We start from the raw sequence: 21,766 nt of genomic DNA on the forward strand, positions 1-21,766 counted from the left end.
AGCCTTAAGGAGAAAAATCTCCCCAATGCAGAGTGAAAAATAAGCAGCTTGAGAAGTGTGAAAACTCTTGCTCCCTTTCTGCCCAGGGAGCCTCAGTTCGGGGCAGAAAATGGAATCTGGTGATTGGAGCCATCTGGCAAAGAAACCACACTGCTCTCTCTGTCCAGCTGTCCTGCCTGGAGCTGGGCGCCAGGGTGACAAGCCCGAAGTAGGGAGACACCTCAGGAGAGTGACTGTGGAGTCCCAGCAGTTTCAATGTGAGTACCTGCCTGGGACATCCCCTACGTGCCCGTCACAGGCCCCTCACCCCCCGAGGCCTCAGCACAGGGGGGCGGCAGCTTGGCAACCGGTCAGGGCTGAGCAGAGGGTCTGAGGAAAGAGAATGTCCTCCTCTGGGTACCACGGAGGGGGGCATGATCACTCTGGGAGTGCAAATAAGGTAATTCAATTGAAAATGGCGCTAATAAAACTTGTGTGCATCTGTTACTACCCACCTCATTCCTACACATTTTAGAGGGACAGATAGTGTTGGCATGACGTGCCAGAGAAGTTGTAAAATGTTCCTTTGAATTTAACTTTTAAATTTGTTTTATTTATTTATTTTTGGCTGCGTTGGGTCTTCGTTGCTGCACGCGAGCTTTCTCTAGTTGCAGTGAGCGGGGGTTTCTGCACAGGCTTCTCATTGCAGTGGCTTCTCTGGCTGCGGAGCACGGGCTCTAGGTGCGCAGGCTCAGTAGTTGTGGCACGTGGGCTCAGTAGTTGTGGCACGTGAGCTCTAGAGCACAGGCTCAGTAGTTGTGGCACATGGGCTCAGTAGTTGTGGCTCAGGGGCTCTAGAGCACAGGCTCAGTAGTTGTGGTGCACGGGCTTAGTTGCTCCGCGGCATGTGGGATCTTCCCGGACCAGGGCTTGAACCCGTGTCCCCTGCATTGGCGGGCGGATTCTTAACCACTGCGCCACCAGGGAAGCCCCGAATTTAACTTTTGATATTAGTCATGGAGCTCAATGTAGTCACTATTGGAATGGAAAAACAGAAAGCAGCTTAGGTGTAAAAGACAGAGGCTTTTCGGTGGGGATGGTCCCTGTGTGAACAGGAGTGAGTCTTTCTTCAGAAATGTGGAGGCAAGACCGATGGGTTTGACCACGGAAGACGTGGTTCCAGTCTGGGTCCTGTCACTCACCAGCCATAAGGACTCTCTGGCAGGTCACTTCCTCTCTCTGAGGTTCACTGTGTGCACTGTCCTTGGGGAAGTTGTACCTCCTTGGAGGGCTGGTGTGAGATAAGACATGTGAAAGTGCTTTGCAACTGTACGGCCCTGGATGATGAGTAGGGCATCATTTTTCCTAAGCAGTGGTCCCAATCATCCACTGTAAACTGTGCATCATAATCAATTCCATCAACACATTTATTAAGCACCCACTGTATACAATATAAGGGGCTGGGGTCGTTTCAGACATGGTCACTGCCCTAAAGGAGCTCATGGTCTACTTAGTGAGAAAGAATATACTGCATCGCCACTCTTATTACAATGAGATAAAAAAACAGGACCCGCCTCTCCATGAGTGAGCCAGGAGTGAGTCAAGAGTACCTGGTCAAGAGTGACCCAGGAGGGACTTCCCTGGTGGTGCAGTGGTTCAGAATCCACCTGCCAATGCAGGGAACACGGGTTCAAGCCCTGGTCCGGGAAGATCTCACATGCCGTGGAGCAACTAAGCCCGTGCGCCACAACTACTGAGCCTGTGCTCTAGAGCCCCTGAGCCACAACTACTGAAGCCTGGGAACCTAGAGCCTGTGCTCCGCAGTAAGAGAAGCCACCACAATGAGAAGCCCATGCACTGCAACAAAGAGTAGCCCCTGCTCGCCGCAACTAGAGCAAGCCCGCGCGCAGCAACAAAGACCCAACGCAGCCAATCCGCCTAAAATGTAGATTCCCTGTCTTGATTCCTACATACAACAGAGAAATGTTCTAAGGAGGTAAAATGATATTTCAAACACAGGACTTGAAGTCTTTTGGAACAGAGAAATCAGGTAAACAAGGAGACTATTATTATGTCATTCATAGTTTTCCAATATTTTCATTAGACACCAAGCTAGAAACTTCTGTTTATACAACCCAGGGAGTTCACGAATGAAACGTTGCCCAGATGAAGGCATTCCTTTCTCGGTGCTCAGACCACAGGGGTGTGTGAGTGAAAGCTGGACAAAGAACCTGGATTACATGGCCGGTTTCTGTTCACTAAACATCGGGGTGTCCGCTTACAGACACACTGACAGCAAACAGAGTCCCGCGGTAGCATTCCCAGGGCTTGTGACATGCTCTTAACAGACTCATTCCAGGGATATTAAGTGTCTCTCTCCGACAGCCTTTCTTTCCCTTCATGGTAACGTTAGAGGTACCACAGAGGAGAAGTTCCAGACCTTCCAGGGCTTGTGCCCTGGAAGGTGATAATCCTGACTCTTCAGCAAACTGCTCCTAGAGAGGAGCTCCCAGAGAAAGCTCCTTTGTAGGAGCACTTGTGAGCTGGGCATTGTTCAGCAATGGTTATCCTACCCAAAGGACATCAATCCCCATGTCACAATGCCCTTGGTTTTCTTCATTCCAATGCTTTCTCCGATGGGCTGCTGCCTTTCCAGAGTTGAAACAAAGGGGGGCTGCCCAACGATCAGGCAGGGCCCAGCAGCTGGCTCGGGGCTGTCTGCAGGCTGAGGGCTGCAATCAAATGTGTGATTCATAGCTGGGAGGAGGCTGCCAGCTCCAGCTGCAGGGGTATAGTTGGCACTGGCCGAGAAGGCTCTCTCTGCTCTGTGCCCTTGTGTGCCTTCTGCGCTGGAAGCATGGCCCGCACACTCACCCCACTTCTCTCCCCCAGTCCCTGTTTCCATGTGGAGCTGTTCCACTGAACAGAACAGCCAGCGAGCCCCTTCATTCTGTCCATAGTCAATCAGGTACTTGAAACAGCACATGACTCATGCCGAACTCTGCCAAGACCAACAGCATCAGGCTCCTTTTGTTGAAGAGTTAACTCTAAGTTCCATAAACAATTTCCATTAGTGGAGTTCTTGTTGCTTACGTGGCACTGTCTACAGTCAGGGAAAAGCCACAGAAAAGCCAAGCCGCAGAGTAGCACAATCTTTTCCCTCCTTGAACACTCTTTCTGGAAGATCATTGTGGAAACATTTTCCTCTGCGACCTGGCCATGGTCAGCAGGTCGAGTTTGCGGTACGGGCTCAATGCAGAGCTTATCAAAGAAGTGTTGGGTTCCAAGTGCAAGAACCAGCAGTCCCACTCCAGAGAGGAGTGAGGGTCAAGGATAAAATTCATCATTAAACTCAGGGGTCTGCTGTCAATGCTGACTGCGGTTTGGGGCAAACCTCAGGATTTCTATCTGGGAGGAAAAACAGTCCATACCTCTCCATGGCAATGAAATGGGTTGTCCTAAGAACTGAGGAGCTATAGCACTAAGGGATCTTTAAAACTTTGGTGGATGAATACTCTTCAAGCTGTGCAAATGATGTTTTTAATACCTGGGTCGAAGGCGATGAAACCCTGTCAATTCTCTGAATCAAGTGAGGGATCAAGTTTCCTCCTCGATTTAAGAAAGCTTCTGTTGACACACCGCTAAGAGAGAAAACCAAAGTGCTCTTGCATCTCCGGTCTACTAACTTTTGTGTGAGACAAAAGAAATATATTTGCCTCTGCTCATTTGGTTCATGGCCCACAGGAGGGATAAAGAAGAAATCAGTGAGGATGGGTGGGAGCAGGGTGGAAACGATGGAGGGATGGCGACAGGAGATGGGGGGGTGATACTTCTCTGAGTATATTTTTTTGGAATAGTTTGGGCTTTTAGTGCCATGTTATGTTTTACATTCTCAAAATAAATAAAGCCAATAAGACTGAGGGGTAGGGGAGAGGCGATCTCTGTCACTCCTTTAGGAAAACCAAAAATTGTTTCCATCATCATGGTGATACGAATGGTCAGTAAAGAAAGGACATAAATAAAGGGCACAATTTTTTAAAATTTATTTATTTATTTATATTTATTTATTTATTTTTGGCTGTGTTGGGTCTTCATTGCTGTGCGCAGGCTTTCTCTAGTTGCGGCGAGCAGGGTCTACTCTTCATTGCGGTGCGCGGGCTTCTCTTGTTGTGGAGCACAGGCTCTAGAGCGTGCGGGCTTCAGTAGATACAGCACGTGGGCTCAGTAGTCGTGGCTTGCGGGCAGTAGAGCGCAGGCTCAGTAGTTGTGGTACATGGACTTAGTTGCTCCACGGCATGTGGGATCTTCCCAGAGCAGGGATGGAACCCGCGTCCCCTGCATTGGCAGGCGGATTCTTAACCACTGCGCCACCAGGGAAGTCCCAAGTCTTTCTAACTTTTAAAGGAAACTGCTATAAACTTGGAAATTGAAATCTACGCAATCTAGAGTTCTATAGTTTCCACATGGCTGGAGCTCTTTGAGAACAGAATAGTGTCCATATGATCCCAGTGAAGGTCTTGACAAGAGTGATGCTGTGGACTGAATGTTTGTGTGCCCCCCTCTCCCCCCAAAATTCATACACTGAAACTCAATTCCCCGTGTGATGGTATTAGGTGGTGGGGCCTTTGGGTGGTAATAACGTCATGAGGTTGGGGCCTTCATGAATGGCCTTAGTGGTCTTATAAAAGAGACCCCAGAGACCTCCCTTGCCCTTTCTGCCACGTGACGATACAGTGAAAATATGGCCGTCTATGGACTAAGGAGTGTGGTATTACCAGAACTGAATCTGCTGGCACCTTGATCTTGGACTTACCAGCTTCTAGAACTATGAGAAATAAATTTCTGTTGTCATAAGCCACCCTTTATGGCATTTTGTTATAGCAGCCCTACTGGACTAAGACATAAGAATACCTTTTTGGGGGTTGTGGGAAGTCCTCAGGGCTGGATCCAGGCAAGTGATAAAACAGGTGGTTTGTCTCTGAATCTTGTCTTCTCATTTCCTGCCTTCTCTTCCACTCTTAGATGAAGAGTTCAGTTGCCATGCTCAGTTCCCTTAACCTGTCTCTGTGTCTGATTAGCCCTGATAGGGCATCAAGTCAGGAGCCTGAAGAATGACCTTTAGGTCCTAATACCATACATAAATGTTTTGGTAGTCTAAGCACATCCGGTGTTCAGGACAGTGTTTTTGTAGGAAATAGCTGTAATCACTTCTGGTAAATGATCTGGAAAGATTTGAATCCAGCATTCAGAATATATGATAAGTGTACATGTTCAAGTCCTACTGGGATAGCCCAATACCAAGTTGGCTTGCTGGCATGCAGAAAAACCCCAAGTAAACTTGACTTTGCTTCCACCACTCCAGAAAGTTGGGATGGATGTAGTCAAGTCCCAGGAGGAAACATGCAGATCAGAGAAGACTGAATACCCAGGACCCAGTAAGATTCCAAACTGACCATGGAAGTTCTGGCCCATCCCCAGTTCCCCCTCAATCAATGATATTGTGTTCGGGTTAATTTGGACTCCTTTCCTTAAGATGACCTCCTTTCCAGGGCACAGGTCCTCCGAAGACATCTCTTGCCTGGAGTAGGTTTCCTTGACTGTCATTAACCACATAATTAGCATTGGAAAAGAGAAGGAAAGAGTAATTTGTCAAGACTGTTGTCCCATAGACCTTACCCCAGATGTTTTATTCTTGTCTTTTATTTTTAGCAATGACAGCAGTTGGTTTAAATTTTGGTTTCTAATAAATCAATTCCATTTACCTCACCCTCTATTAAATATGCCAAGCAGATTTTACGTTATAAATCTACTATTTTAATGAGATTTAATGAGCTTATCCTTAGATCTTCAAAGATTTATAGACATTCATCAGAGTGGGAAAGGGCTGCTTCCTTTATTGGCTGTATATTTAAAGAACACATTTCAGAGAAGTCATTAAAGTAACGTGTCTTCCCTCTTCAAAATCTTCATAACTGTTTTGTGTACATGTGTGCATCACAAAAGAGCTTTTTCCAGCCCCAAGCCTTTGAAAACCAGGACATGTCACACAGTGATAACTACAGCTCCCCAGAGCCCTGTCTTTTTAGATCTGAGCCATGTGTTTTGATAAATAAATCATCCCTGAAGTGCTTATCTTGCTTCTGGCAAGGATATAATAATTTAGATGCCTGCTTCGTAAGGCCTACAGGAAAGAGAACCATTCCACATCTTGGCATGAGAAAGGGAAAGGCCGTTAACAACCCAAATTACAATGTGGAAAGGATATGGGGACGACTTGACTCAGAGTTGGAGGGAAAAAACCCTGGAGATTTAAATACCAGTAGTTGGGTCTAAAGCCAAGAAAAAAAGGAGATGAACTCACAGATAACAGAACTATGAAATAGCCAGATGTTACGAGACTGTCATCATATAAAGGTCCCTGCTTATTTCTGAACCTCAGTCCGTGGAAGAAACTTTTGTTTCTGGACTTAATCCATTCGGTGCTTGAACTTTCTGTGAGGTAAAGCCATGCATCCCAGGTGTATTTTGGGGTAACAAAAAACCAGTTATATCGAGCCCCTGAATTTTGTGTGAATGAAGCTGTTTGCCAAAGCTAATATTTGTAGCCACGTGACTTACTGTTCACAGAAGAGGTGGATCCATGGGGATGGGTGGGTGGCCAGTGCCCTGCAGAACTACCTCGATGAAAAGAGGCCTGAACACTCCACACTTGGATTTCACCAACTGTGGATAGAAGAAATTGCCCTATCTAGAAAAATGTTATTTTGTATATGTGCTATTGGGAACATTATTCGATGCCTTCAAACAAGGAAATCCTTGGCAAAGTCCCTTCAAAACCAAGCACCAGGAAAATGTTTGTTCCTCCCGATGAACAGTTTCCTAAAATTACACGAATTCTGCGACTGGTTGTTTTCTACTTTTCTAGGTTGGTGGACAGCTCAGAAGTAAGTTTTATGTTTGATTGCTATCATTCTTCTCAATTAGAATTTATTGCTATAGTTCCTTTTCTTTCCACCTTTATTTTTGGGTTCATTTTGGTTCCTAAAACCTTTTCTACCATCTCAGTTTTTGTTTTTGTTTTTTCCTGAAGTGGGTGGCATATAAAAAAGGTGCAGTTAATTCAGAGGTTTAAAATGTGCCTCTTGAGACGTTTATTTCCAAATAGCACTGCATTCCCCTGGCAGAATATTTGTTTCCTCCTTCTCCATTGTTTATTTATTTGAAGTGAGAAAGAACAAGAAAGCAAAAGACAGCAAATCGAATTCAGAGGGTTTGCCTGGAAAATTCCCAGGAAGAAACAACTGACAAAATAATACCCCCTGAAACAGACAGGTCCTATGGAGAATTATGATTTCCATGTTCAAAACTCTTTCTCTTGTACAAACATAGTTGGAAGTTGGTTTTAGCCACTTCTTCCCTCAATGCTCAAGCAACAGTTGAAATGACAAATGTGCCCCGAAGCCCCAGGTTTCACCTCAGATGCTTGGAAGTGTAGGTGTGTTTACCTGGAGTCCCAGGCTGGAAGGCTTGTAAAAGGAGTGAAATTAATATGCAGAAGGTGACCTGGGAGATTTCCCCATCCTGGTTGCTAGCCACATTCCTAGATTTCTAGGACATTCATTAAGATCTTTGCATTTGTTTTAAAATTGTCCATAGCTATTAACAAGGTTTGAGAAATTAGTTCACAAGTTGGAAGATTACTCCTTAGGTAGAAATACAAGGGTCTTGGGCTGTTTCCCTTCAAATGAGTATTTAGTGACTTCTTGTGAGTCTAGTTTTGAGGAGGAAAGATCTGCTGCTTCCTAATTTTCCTTGAGTATTTTTAAAGTATTTTGAATGAGTTTTTGAAAATGGAAACCCAAAGGAGCTTAGAACAGCAGGGGGCCTAACGGTCTGAAAGTGGGAACACCGGAGTTCTATTCTTGCCCTGTCCTTATCTAGGACAGCAGTAACAGTGGGCTGTTTTCCACCTAGCCCTCCATCCATTCTTCTTGACCCTGCCCAGGGAGGCCAGTCCTGCAGACTGTATCACCCAGGCCCCCTTGCTGTCTGGCATCTCACTGGTCTTGGCCTAGGGATGACAGGTGGGAAACAGGTTGAGTGAATCCTCCCCATTCCTGCCCTTGCTTTTGCCTCATCATCCTTTGTTTTTCTCTTAACCCTGCCCACAACTCTCTAAGCGGTCCCCTGTTAAGGTCTTGTCATTTGAACCATCTGGGGTGGCTTCTGCTTTGAGCCAGGCTTCTGATACAAATGACAACCAGCTTTAGCAAACTGGAAATGGGCTTCAAGCAGTGGGATTCAATTCTGAAATTCTGGGATCACACCAGAGCTGTGCCTGGATTCTTCCTAAGAGACTTGTTAGGTGGGGAGAGAGCAGGGAAGATTAACTGGTCTCCGCATGCCTGGGGCCCTTGCGGCCTGTTGCTCTATCTTACGAGAAGGGTAAGATAGAGGACAGTTCAAGTGGTCTTGAAGCCACTGCTTCAGGGACTTAAAAACAATTTTACCCACCAAAGGTATTAACGCACTTGGGCACTTGAGGATAAAAGAGCTTTACTCATGAGTCAACCGAAAATTTTAATTAAAAATGGAGGTTTTTTTTTTTTTTTTTTTAAATAGCCACCTGACAAGAGGGTAAAGAGATCCCATAATGGGGTAGTGAGACCAGAGTCCAGGCTTCACTCTGCTGGCCACACTGTCCTCAGGACCTTGCAATAAGCTAGAAATGTACATAATTGCAGGGGAAAACTTCAAGACTAGGGGAGGAGAGGAGGCCAGACCAGGGTGGGCAGTGACATCCTCAGTCTTTTGTATTTATATCTTACGTATATATATAACACATAATATATATATATTACATCCAAGTACAACAGTCATTTGTACCATTTCCCAGGAGACACAGATGTTTCCAAGGCAAGGCAGGGCGGGGCTGGGGGCAGCACGGGGGCCGGGGGCCGCCTCACAGAAGCTGCAGGAGCTTCAGCGATTGTAAGAGAGCTCCGGGCTCCGCCGACGCCAGATACTGGCAGCAGAGCCAGTCCTCCAGCTCCACCCCGCGCCGGCGGTCCACCGCCTTCTCGGCGAACTTCATCATCATCAGGGCCCGCTTCATGTCGATCCAGTTGCTGAGCGTGGCGCACAGCACCTCCTCCGAGGGGCCCGGCTGCTCCACCAGCTCGCGCCGGGGTCCCCACAGGAGGCACTGCAGCACGCGCTTGGCCTCGCCGATGCGGATGCGCTTGATGGGGTCGGCCTGCAGCAGCAGGTGCGCGAGCCGCTGCAGGCCCGGCGAGTAGAGGGACAGCGCGGGCAGCGGGGGCAGGTCCTCCTGCCGGTAGTCCTGCTCCCGCAGCTGGGCCCGCACCTCGAACGGGTTGGGCTGGTGGAGCAGCTCGTAAATGAGGATGCCCGTCTGGAACTCGTCGAACTTGCGGTACTGGGAGGCAGACACGATCTCTGGGGCCAGGCGGGCCTGGCTCTTTTTCTGCTGCAGGTTGGTGGTACCGCCCGGCTTCTGCTTGGCCTTCAGGAAGTTGCTGATGATGAGTCGGGGCAAGTGCTTCTCGCCGGGCCCTCCCTGACAGGCGGGGCCAGCCGGAGGGGTCGGGGTGACGCCGGCTGGGAGGGCGGCAGAGGGGCAAGAGGAGGGGGTAGCGGCAGGGGCAGGGGGTATGGTGGTGGGAGGGGCCCAGGAGGTGGCGGAGGAGGGGTCCGGGGAGGCCTGCGGGGCGCAGTGCACCAGCAGCAGGTTCTCCAGGCACAGGTCCCGGTGGATGATCCCGTGCTCCTTCAGGTGCTCCAGCCCGTTGCAGAGCTGCAGAAGCAGGAAGCACACGCGCCGCTCGTAAACCTCGGGCTCAGACTGGTGGCTGGCGGCTGAGTCTTGCACGAAGTCCGAGGCGGTCTGGTGGGGTACCTCTCGGGTGATGACCACCACGCAGTCCTGCTCCTGGGCGGGGGGATGTGAAGGCAGGGCAGACAGGGGGTCCTTGGGCGCATCGGGAGAGGTGAGCATGCTGGAGGGCACCGAGGCGACAAAGTGGCCGCAGTCCTGCTGGATGTTGAAGTGCACGGGCACGGAAGGGCTGCAGTATGAGGCTGCTTTGGGCTCAGGGGTTTTGCAGATCTGTGGGGGAAAGGGGCAGTGAGGTCAAAGAGCCAGAGCCATCATTCGGTTCAGCAACTGGTGTTGGGACACTTAGATATCCACAGGCAAAACGGTGAACTTAAACCCGTATCTCACACCGTACACACAATTTAACTCAAAATGGATCCCAGAGACCTAGGTCAGAATGGAGAGACTTAGATGTGAGAGCCAAAACATACACACTTTTGAAGAAAACACAGGACAGAATCTTTGAGACCTTAGGTTGAGCAAGGATTTCTCAGATACCACACCAAAAGCATGGTCCGTAAGAGAAAAAAATGGACAAACTTGACCTTACCGAAATTCAAAACTTGTATGCTTCAAAAGATACTAAGAAAATGCAAAGACAAGTAATAGAGTGGGAGGAAATATTTGCAAAACACATATCCAGTAAAATGATTTCTATCCAGAATTTACCAAAAACTCTTGCAACGCAGTAATAAGATAAATTACCCAATCAAAAAGTGGGCAAAAGATATTAACAGGCATATCACCAAAGAAATATAGAATTGGCCATAAACACATGAAAAGATGTTCAGCATCATGAGTCATAAGGGAAATGCAAGTCAAAACCACAATGAGAGACCAGGTGAGGCCCACCAGAATGGCTATAATAAAATGATAATAGCAAGTGTCTATGAGGATGTGGAGAAATGGGAACTCTCATTTATAGCTGGTGGAATGTAAAATGGTACCACCACTTTGGAATAGAGTTTGGCAATTTCTTAACAAGTTAAACCTAAAATTATCATACAACCCAGCAAGAGTGAGTTCCCTTGGTAGGAAGACGTCCCCATGCCCACAGCGTAGGCTGGACAAATTCTCAGGAAGCCAGATAAGAGCTTACACAGGCAGTCAGCCTCACTCCCCAGCCCTCGCACCTGAATTGGCAGCTACCTTATAATAGATGTGTTCGACCCCTGGGATGTTCCCTTCTTGGGGAATCTCGGGGGCAGATGCAGGCCCTAAACCTCCAGGACTTGGTCAAATTATCTTAGGCTGCCCTAGTTTCTAGATCCAGGTACATATGCCATGCCTACCAGCTGGCACAACCTGCGGGGCTGATTTCAGTGGAGCCGCTAAGTGGAAGCCACGAGCTTTTCCTCCAAGGGTGAGTCAGAGCAGCTGAAAGAAAACAGAAAGCTCTCCAGAGAATAGGGAATCCAGAGGGCCCAAAGGCACCCTCTGAACCAAAGGTGGGAATAAACAGATGCATGATCTCAAGCTCCTTTGGGGAATTCCCAGTGTCTTTCCCACCGCTTCTACATCTTGTAGTAACGACAGCGACTGCCACCTAAGGATCCTGAGCAACAGGAACCCTCATCTGGTGGCCACACAACTGAGGAGCCTTGAGCCAGACACAATGGCCCCCTGTCAGGCCTCAATTTCCCTCTAATTACACTGAAAGGGACGGTAGATGGTCTGTGAGTGCCCCTCTCAAAAGGAGATGATGCAACCCCAGCCGTACTTTGTAGAAAGGTAAGGATCAGTGCGTAATCCTGAGAAGAAAGGCATTTCGCCTCCATCTATAAAATATCATCCTGCAAAGAATCCCAAAATAACCCTTTGGGGTGCTGCGTGGCTGCACTCAAATGAGTACAGCAGTGTTCATGGGGCACCACAATGCTTACAGGTGACGTTTTCAGAAGTTCTGTTGCAAGTACCTTTTCAAAGAGATTTATTTATATTGCAGCTCTACAAAGCTCAGCATAAAACCTGGCATATAAGAGCTCAGCTTCTGAGAAAACTTTTTAAAAGATAATTGGAGGGCTGAGGGGAGAGAACACATTAATTTATTGATCCCTCTATTAGAGAAGTAGAATAGAAATAAAAGGGAAGTACATTTTATCCCAGACAGTACCTCCTATTACACTAACAAAAGTGATTTCAGAATGCATGCCTAAAAGGCACTGCTGCAGGCTCTTTCTTATCCGAACACACCCAGCTGTATTCAGTTTTTATTTCTGGCTGTGTTGGGTCCCCATTGCTGCGCATGGGCTCTCTCTAGTTGAGGCAAGCAGGGGCTACTCTTCGTTGCGGTGCGCGGGCCTCTCATTGCTGTGGCCTCTCTTGTTGCGGAGCACAGGCTCCAGAGCGCAGGCTCAGTAGTTGTGGTGCACGGGCTTAGCTGCTCCGCGGCATGTGGGATCTTCCCGGGCCAGGGGATCGAACCCGTGTCCCCTGCATTGGCAGGTGGATTCTTAACCACTGCGCCACCGGGGAAGCCCTGTATTCAGTTTTTAAATAGCAGTCTTCTGGAACACTATTACACTAAAGGAAATTTGGGAGGGGTCCTCAAAAAATAGTCTTGCATATAAATACCGACCACCGTGTATGGACCCGTCTGCTGTGCCATCCATGGATACTGATGTCATCCCCTCCAGTGAGGGCTTCTCAACTACAACATATACCTACCGATCTTGCACCATGCCTACAAAGCATTTTTTCATGTAGTGTCTCGTTAAATCTCATTGAACAACTCCATGAGGTAGATGCTACTACAGAGGAGGAAACTGAGACTTCAAGAGGTTAAATTATTTGCCCTAGATTATACAGCTACGAAGTGTTCTGGAGGTGAAAAGTATGGGCTTTGGAGTGAAAAGGACCTTAGTTTAAATATAAACTCTGCAAACATTGGCAGCTTTCCCTTGATTCTTGTTATTTGTGGTCGTTATGTTCTATTAAGTAGCCACAAACACTGAATGCATGAATGCTGAACCTCTGCTCCTGGGCAAATACAATGTGAAGTGCTTGCAAGCCTCTGGTCACAAGATGTTCACCAACTGATCAGTATGTAACCTTGTTGTATATTGTGTGTGTGTTTCTGTTTAAAGACGCCTTATTCATAGATACTGCTGATGCACTAACACTGACTCACAGCCAACAGCAGTGTAACTCATGCCTGAACTAAGCTGATCTAACACCCTCTCAAAGGTGCATCACAGCCTTCCTGACCTTAGGAACACGAGACAGGACTTCAGCGCTCAGCGTGGCCATTTTAAAGAGCGAAATCACCAACGAAAAGCACAAAAGTGTGATGATGAGGCACTAAACAGACACAAAAAGTACACCTGTGTACAGTATGAGAGCTGAGACAAGAAGGCGGAGGGTCCCCTTGTGCCACCTCAGCTGAAGATTTGCAAGTCGGATGACCTGGATTTCCGCCCCCGCCCACTGTGTGCCAGTTCAATAATGAACCCCAAAGCCCTCCAAGTATTGATGTGGGGTTACAAGTAAGTTTCAGCATCGAATTCACAAACGCAGAATCCACGAATACTGAAGATCAATGGTATTTATCTCCAAGTGTGTTTCTCCTCTGTATCTCAGGGGCAGTGTCCCTCTTCACAGGGTCACTGGGAGCATTAAAGGACACAACACAGGTGTGGCTTTCAACACAATGCCCAGGCGAGCACCCACCGGGAGAGGTTGCTATGGTGACTGCCCTTGCGGGTCTGGCTGTAGCCGTGCGGTGGTGCTGGGCAATCCAGAGCTGGCTGGCTGTACAAACCCAGAGGGCGCAGCTGCCGGGGCCTGGGCTGTGTTTCCAAGGATCCCCTTTCTCCAAGGTATCAAAGGCCTGGGCCCGGCAAACGCTCTCCTCGGGAGCTCCAGGCACTTCGCACAGAGATGTGAATGAAAGAGCAGAGTAAATGAAAAGTGGCCTGGATGCATTTCAGAATCAGTGAGCTGGTCCCTCTGGCAAGACCTGCAGCTTCCTCACTGCCTTGAACAAAAGACAGAGTGCAGTTATCCAGAGGGGCAGCCCTGGGCGGGGCCCCCAAGATCATTCTACAGTGTCAAATTTGGGGTGAGGGGAGAGGAGGGGGTGGAGGGAGGGGACGGCTTCTTTTCCACCCCATCTCCCCCTCACCGCCCCCCAAGTTCATTTTCAGGGAGTCTGTGCTTGAGTTCTGGCTCAAGACCTTCACACAGACCTTTGGTTCAGCTCAAATTTCAAACGTTTCACTGAGCCAAGTCTCACTTTAAACTTTGGTGCCACGGCCTGATTCGTGGGTGAAAATCTGGGCTAAGTCACGTCTGTTCAATAAAAAAGGCCCAGCCCGCTTAGCACAGGTCCCTAATTAGCGGAGTTCTGGCTGACTGAGGCATGAAACAGCTTCGAAAGCACAGTTAAGGCTTTTTATCCCTCCTCATACTCGTGGAGCTGGGCTACAGGAGCTGGCTTCACCTCCTCGCGGCTACAGGGTGCCAAGCCCACAAACGGAGGGACCAGCGTCAGCCCGAGCAGGTGCGAGCCTGCAGCCGACGCTCCTGCTTCCCAGGCACGGATGAAGCGAGCTCAGCCACAGCCAGGCGGTGCGGGAAGGAGCCCCGCTCCCCACTCCTGGGGATTCAGCCGATGCAGATGACTGTATTCCATCTAGGACCAGCACTAATGAAGTGGAACAGCAGAGTGGAAGGATGCTCCGTGCCCCGCCCCCCACCCCTCCCCCCCAGGCCAGGCACATTTGCAAATTGATATTGTTGTTCCCCAGACTCTGAATACTGGAAGCTCTTCTCCAGATTTCCTTTTCACACATTACAGAGATAGTCCCTGAGCTGCCAAGGCTCCAGCAAAATCAAAGAGGAGACCCCTGGGACTCTCTTCCTTAAGAGGACCAAGGTCTATCACTGGCTTCCTTATGGTTTAGATTTCAAATGGAATGAACGATGCTTCCTTTTAACATCCTCTGGAAATGCTGAATTTTCTGCACTGTTCTTGTGAGAACTGGCTAATTCTACATTGTTACAGGAGGTCCTAGAATCCAACGTGCACATCACCATCACGGATATAAAAACCAAACCCCTTTGCCCGGAGGTTCTGATCCAGCGGCAGATCTTGCACCAGGTGGCCTCTGGGCCATATCACTTTCTACTCCATGGGCAAGAGGGATTAAGCCTGTCCCACCAGGCTCTTTCCTCCTCAAAATGGAGAAGTCAGCTGTCCCTTGACAGTGAAGGAGCCGCCCAGGTCCAGCCCAAGGAGACGGGGGAGAGTAACACATGCACTTGAACACAGGAAATGTTCAGGGTGGAAGCAGAGACATTATTCACAGATCCCTTTCTCAGGTCCACTAGGTTGGCAGAAGCAAAGAACTTCCTAAAGGCACCTCCATCCCCTTGACTTTCAAGGAGCTCAAATTTACATCCCTTTCATTGCATGGATACAGACCCCTGGCTCTGGGCCACCAGGGATGACCAGGCTGACCACGTCCAGCTCTCTGGAGGGTCTACTCACTCTTCCTTTACTGGATACAGCACCTTCCTAATAGGAAGGGAAACGCTGGGGTTGTTTCTTTTTCTTTTAATTGTGGTTGTGGGGGGTGACCAGGAAGGGTAGCTCAACAAGAGAGCAGCTGCTGAGTTCAGATATAAAGAGGCAATGAAGTTCAAGAAATCTATCTAGTCTTTTGGGGCCTTGATTTCTGACAATGAACTGGATCCTCCTAATAGCTACCTTCCTGCCTAGTTTTTTTGCAAGAAGGCAGCGAGTAATTATACAGAGCCCCTTGAACAAATACATCAGGGGTTCCCAATCTATATTTCATGGTAGTGTCACCAATTTTTTAAAAGAAAAATCTCAAAGTAAAATTCACTGCAATTTTCCTTGGCTAATAATCATAGTATTAAAAAAAAATCTTACTGGTAAGAAGGAAGCTACCCCACCAAGACCATTTCATGTTAGTTCACTGTTTGCATTTTTTCTAATTAGAAATAAAAGAATGTCTTGGGGCAGGTGATGGCAGAAAAGAGTTCAGGGTTCCCTTCTCACTCCTCACAAAAGCCTGCATTTATAGGACCACAGACCACCAGGTACTCAAGGGACACCAAAAGAAGATGAGAAAAGGGGCCACCGGAGGGGCCAGATGGATACAGACAGCTCCACCAGCTTACTCAGAGCTGTGCCCCAAAAGAGCAATGGGGTGTGCTAGCAACAGCCCTGATCCAGGGCCAACGATTAAAGAGCTGTGTTACTTTGGACTAGTCACTTAACTTCCCTGAACTTCATTTTTCTTAACTGACAGGGTGGTAGCATAGGCTTTGAGACAAGACAAAGAAAAGTTCAAATCCATCTTAGCCACCTGCCAGCTGTGGGCAGATTATTTAATCATTTTGAGCCTCAGATTCCCCACCTGTAACACCTACCTACCCTGTGAGGATTTGAGGTCGTGTAGTTAACACACCCATCCAAGAGTCTAGTTGTATACTGACTGCTCTATCAATAATATTACTCTTATTGTTCAAGATGATGCTTGGGTCTAACTCTCCTTCCGGCTCTATTTTAAGAACTATATCTTAATTGCCTATCTCCCGAATTAGATTATAAGCTCCACAGGAACCACAGGTTCACCTCTATATACTCAGATCTTTACAAAATACCTGGCTCATAGTACGCATTCAATAGAAACCTGCTGAATAAATGAATGAACTCTCCGTTACATTAAGAGGCAACTGTCTTAATCCAACTCGATCATGTAGGTTCGTTCCTGAAAGCACAGAATGAACCTTCTATTCATTGTACAAATCACATTGCACCACGTCCTGGGCCAGGCAGAGAGTGAGATCACCGAGCATTTCTAGGAAACTAGCCTCCTCCGGGAGCCGGCTGAGGGGAAATGACTTCCCCAGCCATAGCGCTGCCCCCCGAGACAGGACCACAGTGCCCAGCTGGTGGCACTGTGGAATGGGAGGAGGGGGTGGTACCTACTTTCACAGCGTAGGTGCTGCCGGGGTCCTCGGAGCAGGTGGCACAGTAATAAATGGCATCCCCCGAGTCGCAGCAGGGCTTGTTACAGGCCAGCTTGAACAGGGACCAGTTATTCTCGCTGAAGTGCAGCCCCTTTTTCTGGCTGCCCATGAAGAGGTCCTCGCACCTGGCCACGAGGCGGACCAGGGACTGGGCGTAGAGCCCTCCCAGCTTGGTGTAGGTGCCCTCCTTGCTGCCGATGCTGCTCAGGAGGCTGTGGAGCTGCAGCTGGGCGCTGCCCGCCGAGGCCTGGCTGGACACGCTCAGCTGGGAGGCCGCGGCCGAGGACACCCCTTTGCCCTGCAGGCTCTGGCTGCCCGCCAGCCCTGGCGCTGGGCCCCAGGGGCCACTGTCTTTGAACGTTTTCTCCAGAGGCTCGGAAGCAGAGAAGATGTGCTGGTGGCGGCTGCCGGGGCCTGAGGAGTAGCTGAAGTGGGACTCGTCATGGACACAGACGTTGGTTTCCGAGTGGCTGAGGTTCAGCTTGGGACCTGCTGTGCTTGGCTTGGGGGAGCCTTGGGTCCAGAAGACGCCATCCGGGGAAGAGGCCGCCCGGCTCACTAGCTTCTTCTGGGGGAGAGGCGGGGGCTGCAGGGGGCCACCGGGCGACACATCCTCAGTGGAGCCCGAAGGGAAGGGGACAGGGCTGAAGAGCTCCTTCCCACTGCTGGTGGGCGAGTGAGTCGGCTCAGATGATGGACCTGAAAAAGAGAAACAGAAACCATCAGACTGGGGGCCCATGCCACTCAGTTCCAGGGTCCCATGGGCCTTTTTTTGTTTCTTTCCGTCAAAGCAATTTATTTTATTTTGTTTTTATCTATTTCTTGAAGAGACAACATATGCACAATGAACACAATTCAAAATGCAAAAAAGGTATACAATGCCAATGAAGTCTCCCTCCTACCCTGTTCCTTAGCGCCCAGACCCTCTCTTCAGAGGAAACATGGCTGGCAATTTCCCACGCATCCTTCTGGAGATCTGCCAAACAACCCAAACACACACACACACACACACACGCATTTACACAAAGGAGAGCAAACAGTGTCCACTGATTGCAGTATTCCTTTTCTTCACTTGCCACTATGGCTTGGAGATATTCCACATCAGATGATGTTCAGGTCTATCTAATTCTTTTTAAAAGCTATCCCATACTGTATCATCATATGCAAGTACCATAATTTATTTAACTGGTCCCCCATGGATGGACACTTAGGTTGCTTCTAACATTTTGCAAACAATGTTGCAACAGCACCAACAAACTTGAACATGTGTGGCTTGGCTGGATTTTTTCAAAAAGTCAGTTTATAGAGGGTACAATTGAGCTACAGTATAATTCCTTCTTTTTAGTGTGTAATTCTCTGAGTTTTGACAAACGCCCTGATGGCCTGGGGGACAGGGCAGGCCCACAGACATTTCAGAAGGCAGAGAATGTGATTTCATAGGAAGAAACAGATCTCAAGGGAAAGAAAGTGGTTCCCAGGCCCCACAGTTCCCAGAGGTGCAGGTGGATATTGATGTGATTTGGGGAAAGTTCCATCACTGCCTCAGGCCTCCGCAGAGCATGGGGACCTTCAGAAATGTCACAGACGGTGAGACAAGAGCAAAGATTGGACTCGCTCTTTATATCAATGTATGAAATGGAGAGTTCACAATGAAACAAGAGTTCAGGTAAAAAATATATAAGAAAAGGTACTGACATCAGAGACAAGAAGGGGCCAATTGAAAATAATACTCATTTCTTTCATTCTAAGAACTGACTCAAAGATGTACCCAATATTTTAATAACAGCTTTTAAGGGGATTAAAAAAAAGAAACATTAACCGTATCCATACATTGTAAAATACATCCTATTATCCTGAAGGTTAAAATGTGAAAGAAACATGGGTGTCAGATTCAAGGAAATAGGCAGTTATGATGTGTGCCCCTCATTTAGGTGACTGTGCATGTGGCCTAAGGGCGAGGCACATAGTGCCTCTCCGGACTCCCTCCCACCTTAGCAGGACGACCAAGATGCAGGACGCACAACAAACACAGAGGCCGGAGCCAAGTGGAGAAAGGCCCCAAAGGAAGCAAACTGTCTGTTAGTTTTGTGTCACTTCACTCAGAGGCACATGGCCTTTGCAGGGCTGTTTCTGAATAGGTAACAGCCGTCTCTGCCTGAGTCCCTCTCTGCTTTCTCCAGCCAAAGGGGGACAGTATGGGCTGGCACCAAGCCTCTCCCATCAACACGGGGGCCTCCTTACTTGGGGTGCTCCACAGGCAGGAGGGAGCCAGGTGGATGACCATGTCCTCAGGTGCCGATGTCCGTGCCTCAGCCCCATTGACCAGCATCAGTAAGTGACAGCAGGGGCCTCCTGCACAGGACAAGCTCCAGCGCAAAGCCCCCAGGAGGACAGAGTTGGTAAACACAGCTAGTTGAACACAGGAGCTGGGAACCAGGTTTGTGCAAAGAGATGCATTATCACCACGCAGAAGATAAGGGTTGGGGAGGGGGCAGAGCGTGGTCAGAATCCCGGTCAATGCTTTACTCAGCGCCTCCAGTCTCCCTGTCCAGACAGGGACAGCCTGCCTATGGTCAGGACTCCTGGTCCCACGTCCAACCCGCTGGGGAGGTTTTTGACAAATCAGTTTCATGGTTAGTCCCCTCCTTAAGCCTTATGCTTATTCCCACCCCCTTATTTGGTTTGTCTTCCTGGGCTTCCCCCTACAGCTCTCCTTGACGCTTTCAACACACCCCTTTCTGCCTCTGGTCTGATCTGAGGGCGCACAGCGGGATGAACCCTGATGTAAGCTGTCAATCTTACTCGGCTGAATTTCCTCATTTAAAAACTGACCGGATTGCATCCCTGCGAAGGCTCCTTCCAGCACTAATAGTCTATAATTTCAGCCATTCTCTCCATTTGCAACAACTCCTCATGTGCATTTTGTCTCAAAGCTGCCCCTGAAATAAAATACCTCTAGGCAGATGGTTATCTTGCTTCCACTGTTCCTCTATCTCTAGTTCCCACAAGCTGCCGCTGGAAAACTTTTCAATCTTTAAGGATAGCAGGAATCTTAAAAAAAAAAAAAAAAAAATCGGTAACACTTCTTATTCCCTAGATTACCAAAGAAAACCAAGAGGTTGTGCTTTAGCACAGAAAATAACGCGTGTGTTCAGGCAGTTGGAAGGAAGTGATTTTCTCCTTTGCCCTGTGTGTGTTCTCTTGCTTTCTTGTGGGAACTGTGAGTGCGTGGCTTTGATCAGATCTATATCCCATAACCACTTAGCTAAGTCTGGGCAGGAGTACTGGGTATTAGAAGGAGGCGCGGCTTCAGGGATTAGCATGTGGGCTGGTTCATTTTTCTTTATTTCTTAGATGTTAGGTGTTTCTCACCCAACAATCACTGCCTAAAGCACAAAGTAATCAGAGGATGGCACTGCGTAGGAAGGCTCCTAGCCATGCACTTCCCCAGAGGTTGTAAAGGACTGCATTACACAGACCTCATCCGGTGAAGTGAGGCTCATCTGAAATGTGCACTTTCTCTGTATAACTGGGCATTACATACACATATTGTGATTTTTTGCATTAAAAAAAAAATCGCCTACTTGGGTAACAGGTACACCATCTTCTGACCATTCTCCAGATGTGGACCCGCACCAGGCGAAAAGACCATAATTCACTCTGATCACCCCCAGGCACCCCAGGACCATATAACATCTCAGCTGTTAATATTCTTGGCTGTTAATATTTGGAGGGAGATGTCTACGTGTAGCCCTTCTCGATGAAACTGATTTCTCCAGCATGAGACAAGCAGTTAGCTGTCTTCTGCGGGATCAGAGAGCACCCCAGAAGACCCGCTCTGGTTCTGTCGTTTTCTTGGCTCTTGCATGGGGCACCTCCTCACAAACACAGCTGTGGGCCCCACAGAGGCTAGATTCTTACTGTTTGCAGCAGCTGCCACCCTCTGCATTTAGAAGAGCCAGAAAGAAGAGGGAACAAATATGCCTTGACACCTAAAACAGTCTCAAAATTCACAGGCAAACCACTGGTTCAGAAAAACGTGCCTAAAAAAAATCGTGAAAAACTCTGGCCAACAGCCCATGTTCTCAGGACTCAGATCCAAGGGTGCACGAGACGAAGTCAAATATATCCCGGTTCTATGCCGGTGTTAGATCACCCTGTTTCCAAATTCTGGCTTATAATTAAGGGTGTAAGAAGGATATGAATGGAAAATACTTTGCTGGGAAGTCTGCCTACATCATAGTTACATCATTGGTAGTTTTTTTTTAATGACTTTGAGTCCTAATTGGGCCAGAGAGCTACAAATCCCATTTCCTAAGTTTTCCTTCCAATTTCCAATTCTGCATATCAAGCCCACAGCCCGCTATAGAGCAGAACACCTCTGCATCTCCTTAGTGCCTGTGCTTCAGAGAAGAGAAAGTGTTTCTAGGAAAAAACTACACATCACATACGGTGCACTGGGTGGGATCTTAAAACGATGGAGAGGAAAGTATACTAGTTTGGTGCCATTATATTTATAAAGCAGAGAAGAGAAATCAGGATTTCAATGGTGGGGAAAAAAAAGCTTAACTCCTATGCAGAAATGCAGGCCAAAAGTTCAAACCCAGCACTGTGAGGTTTCCTGATTATAGAGTCCTCTCTTCTGGCTGGGTTTTAATAGGTACTTTCACTGTTCTCTATAGCCAAAATGAGAGCTGGGCTTCAGGAGGAAGTGGTCAGTCCAGTTTTGAACCGTATAAATGAGCCCATGTGGCTTGCTTGGCGCCCGGCTCTGCCTCCTGACGGCAGCTGGGCCAGAACAAATGTGGGGACAAAGGGCAGGGTCCCAGCTAAGAGTCCCCCAGCTCCAAACTTCAGCTTTGGTGTCTGACGATTCTCCAACTTAAA

At 48.3% G+C, this 21,766-nt stretch overlaps 1 protein-coding gene across 1 annotated transcript in view; it reads right to left on the reverse strand.

The window, feature by feature from the left end:
- Positions 1–8,546: 8,546 nt before the first annotated feature.
- PRAG1 (PEAK1 related, kinase-activating pseudokinase 1) overlaps positions 8,547–21,766 on the reverse strand; it is a 47,329-nt gene continuing 34,109 nt past the window's right edge. Inside the window, exons 5-6 of the mRNA XM_068532264.1 lie at positions 16,839–17,578; positions 8,547–10,108 (exon numbers count right to left, since the gene is read on the reverse strand). Of these exons, the coding sequence (XP_068388365.1) occupies positions 8,942–10,108; positions 16,839–17,578 (1,907 nt within the window). The 3' untranslated portion in view covers positions 8,547–8,941. The remainder of the gene's footprint in view (positions 10,109–16,838; positions 17,579–21,766) is intronic.

This window comes from Eschrichtius robustus, chromosome 21 (assembly GCF_028021215.1).
Source record: "Eschrichtius robustus isolate mEscRob2 chromosome 21, mEscRob2.pri, whole genome shotgun sequence".
NCBI lineage: Eukaryota > Metazoa > Chordata > Mammalia > Artiodactyla > Eschrichtiidae > Eschrichtius > Eschrichtius robustus.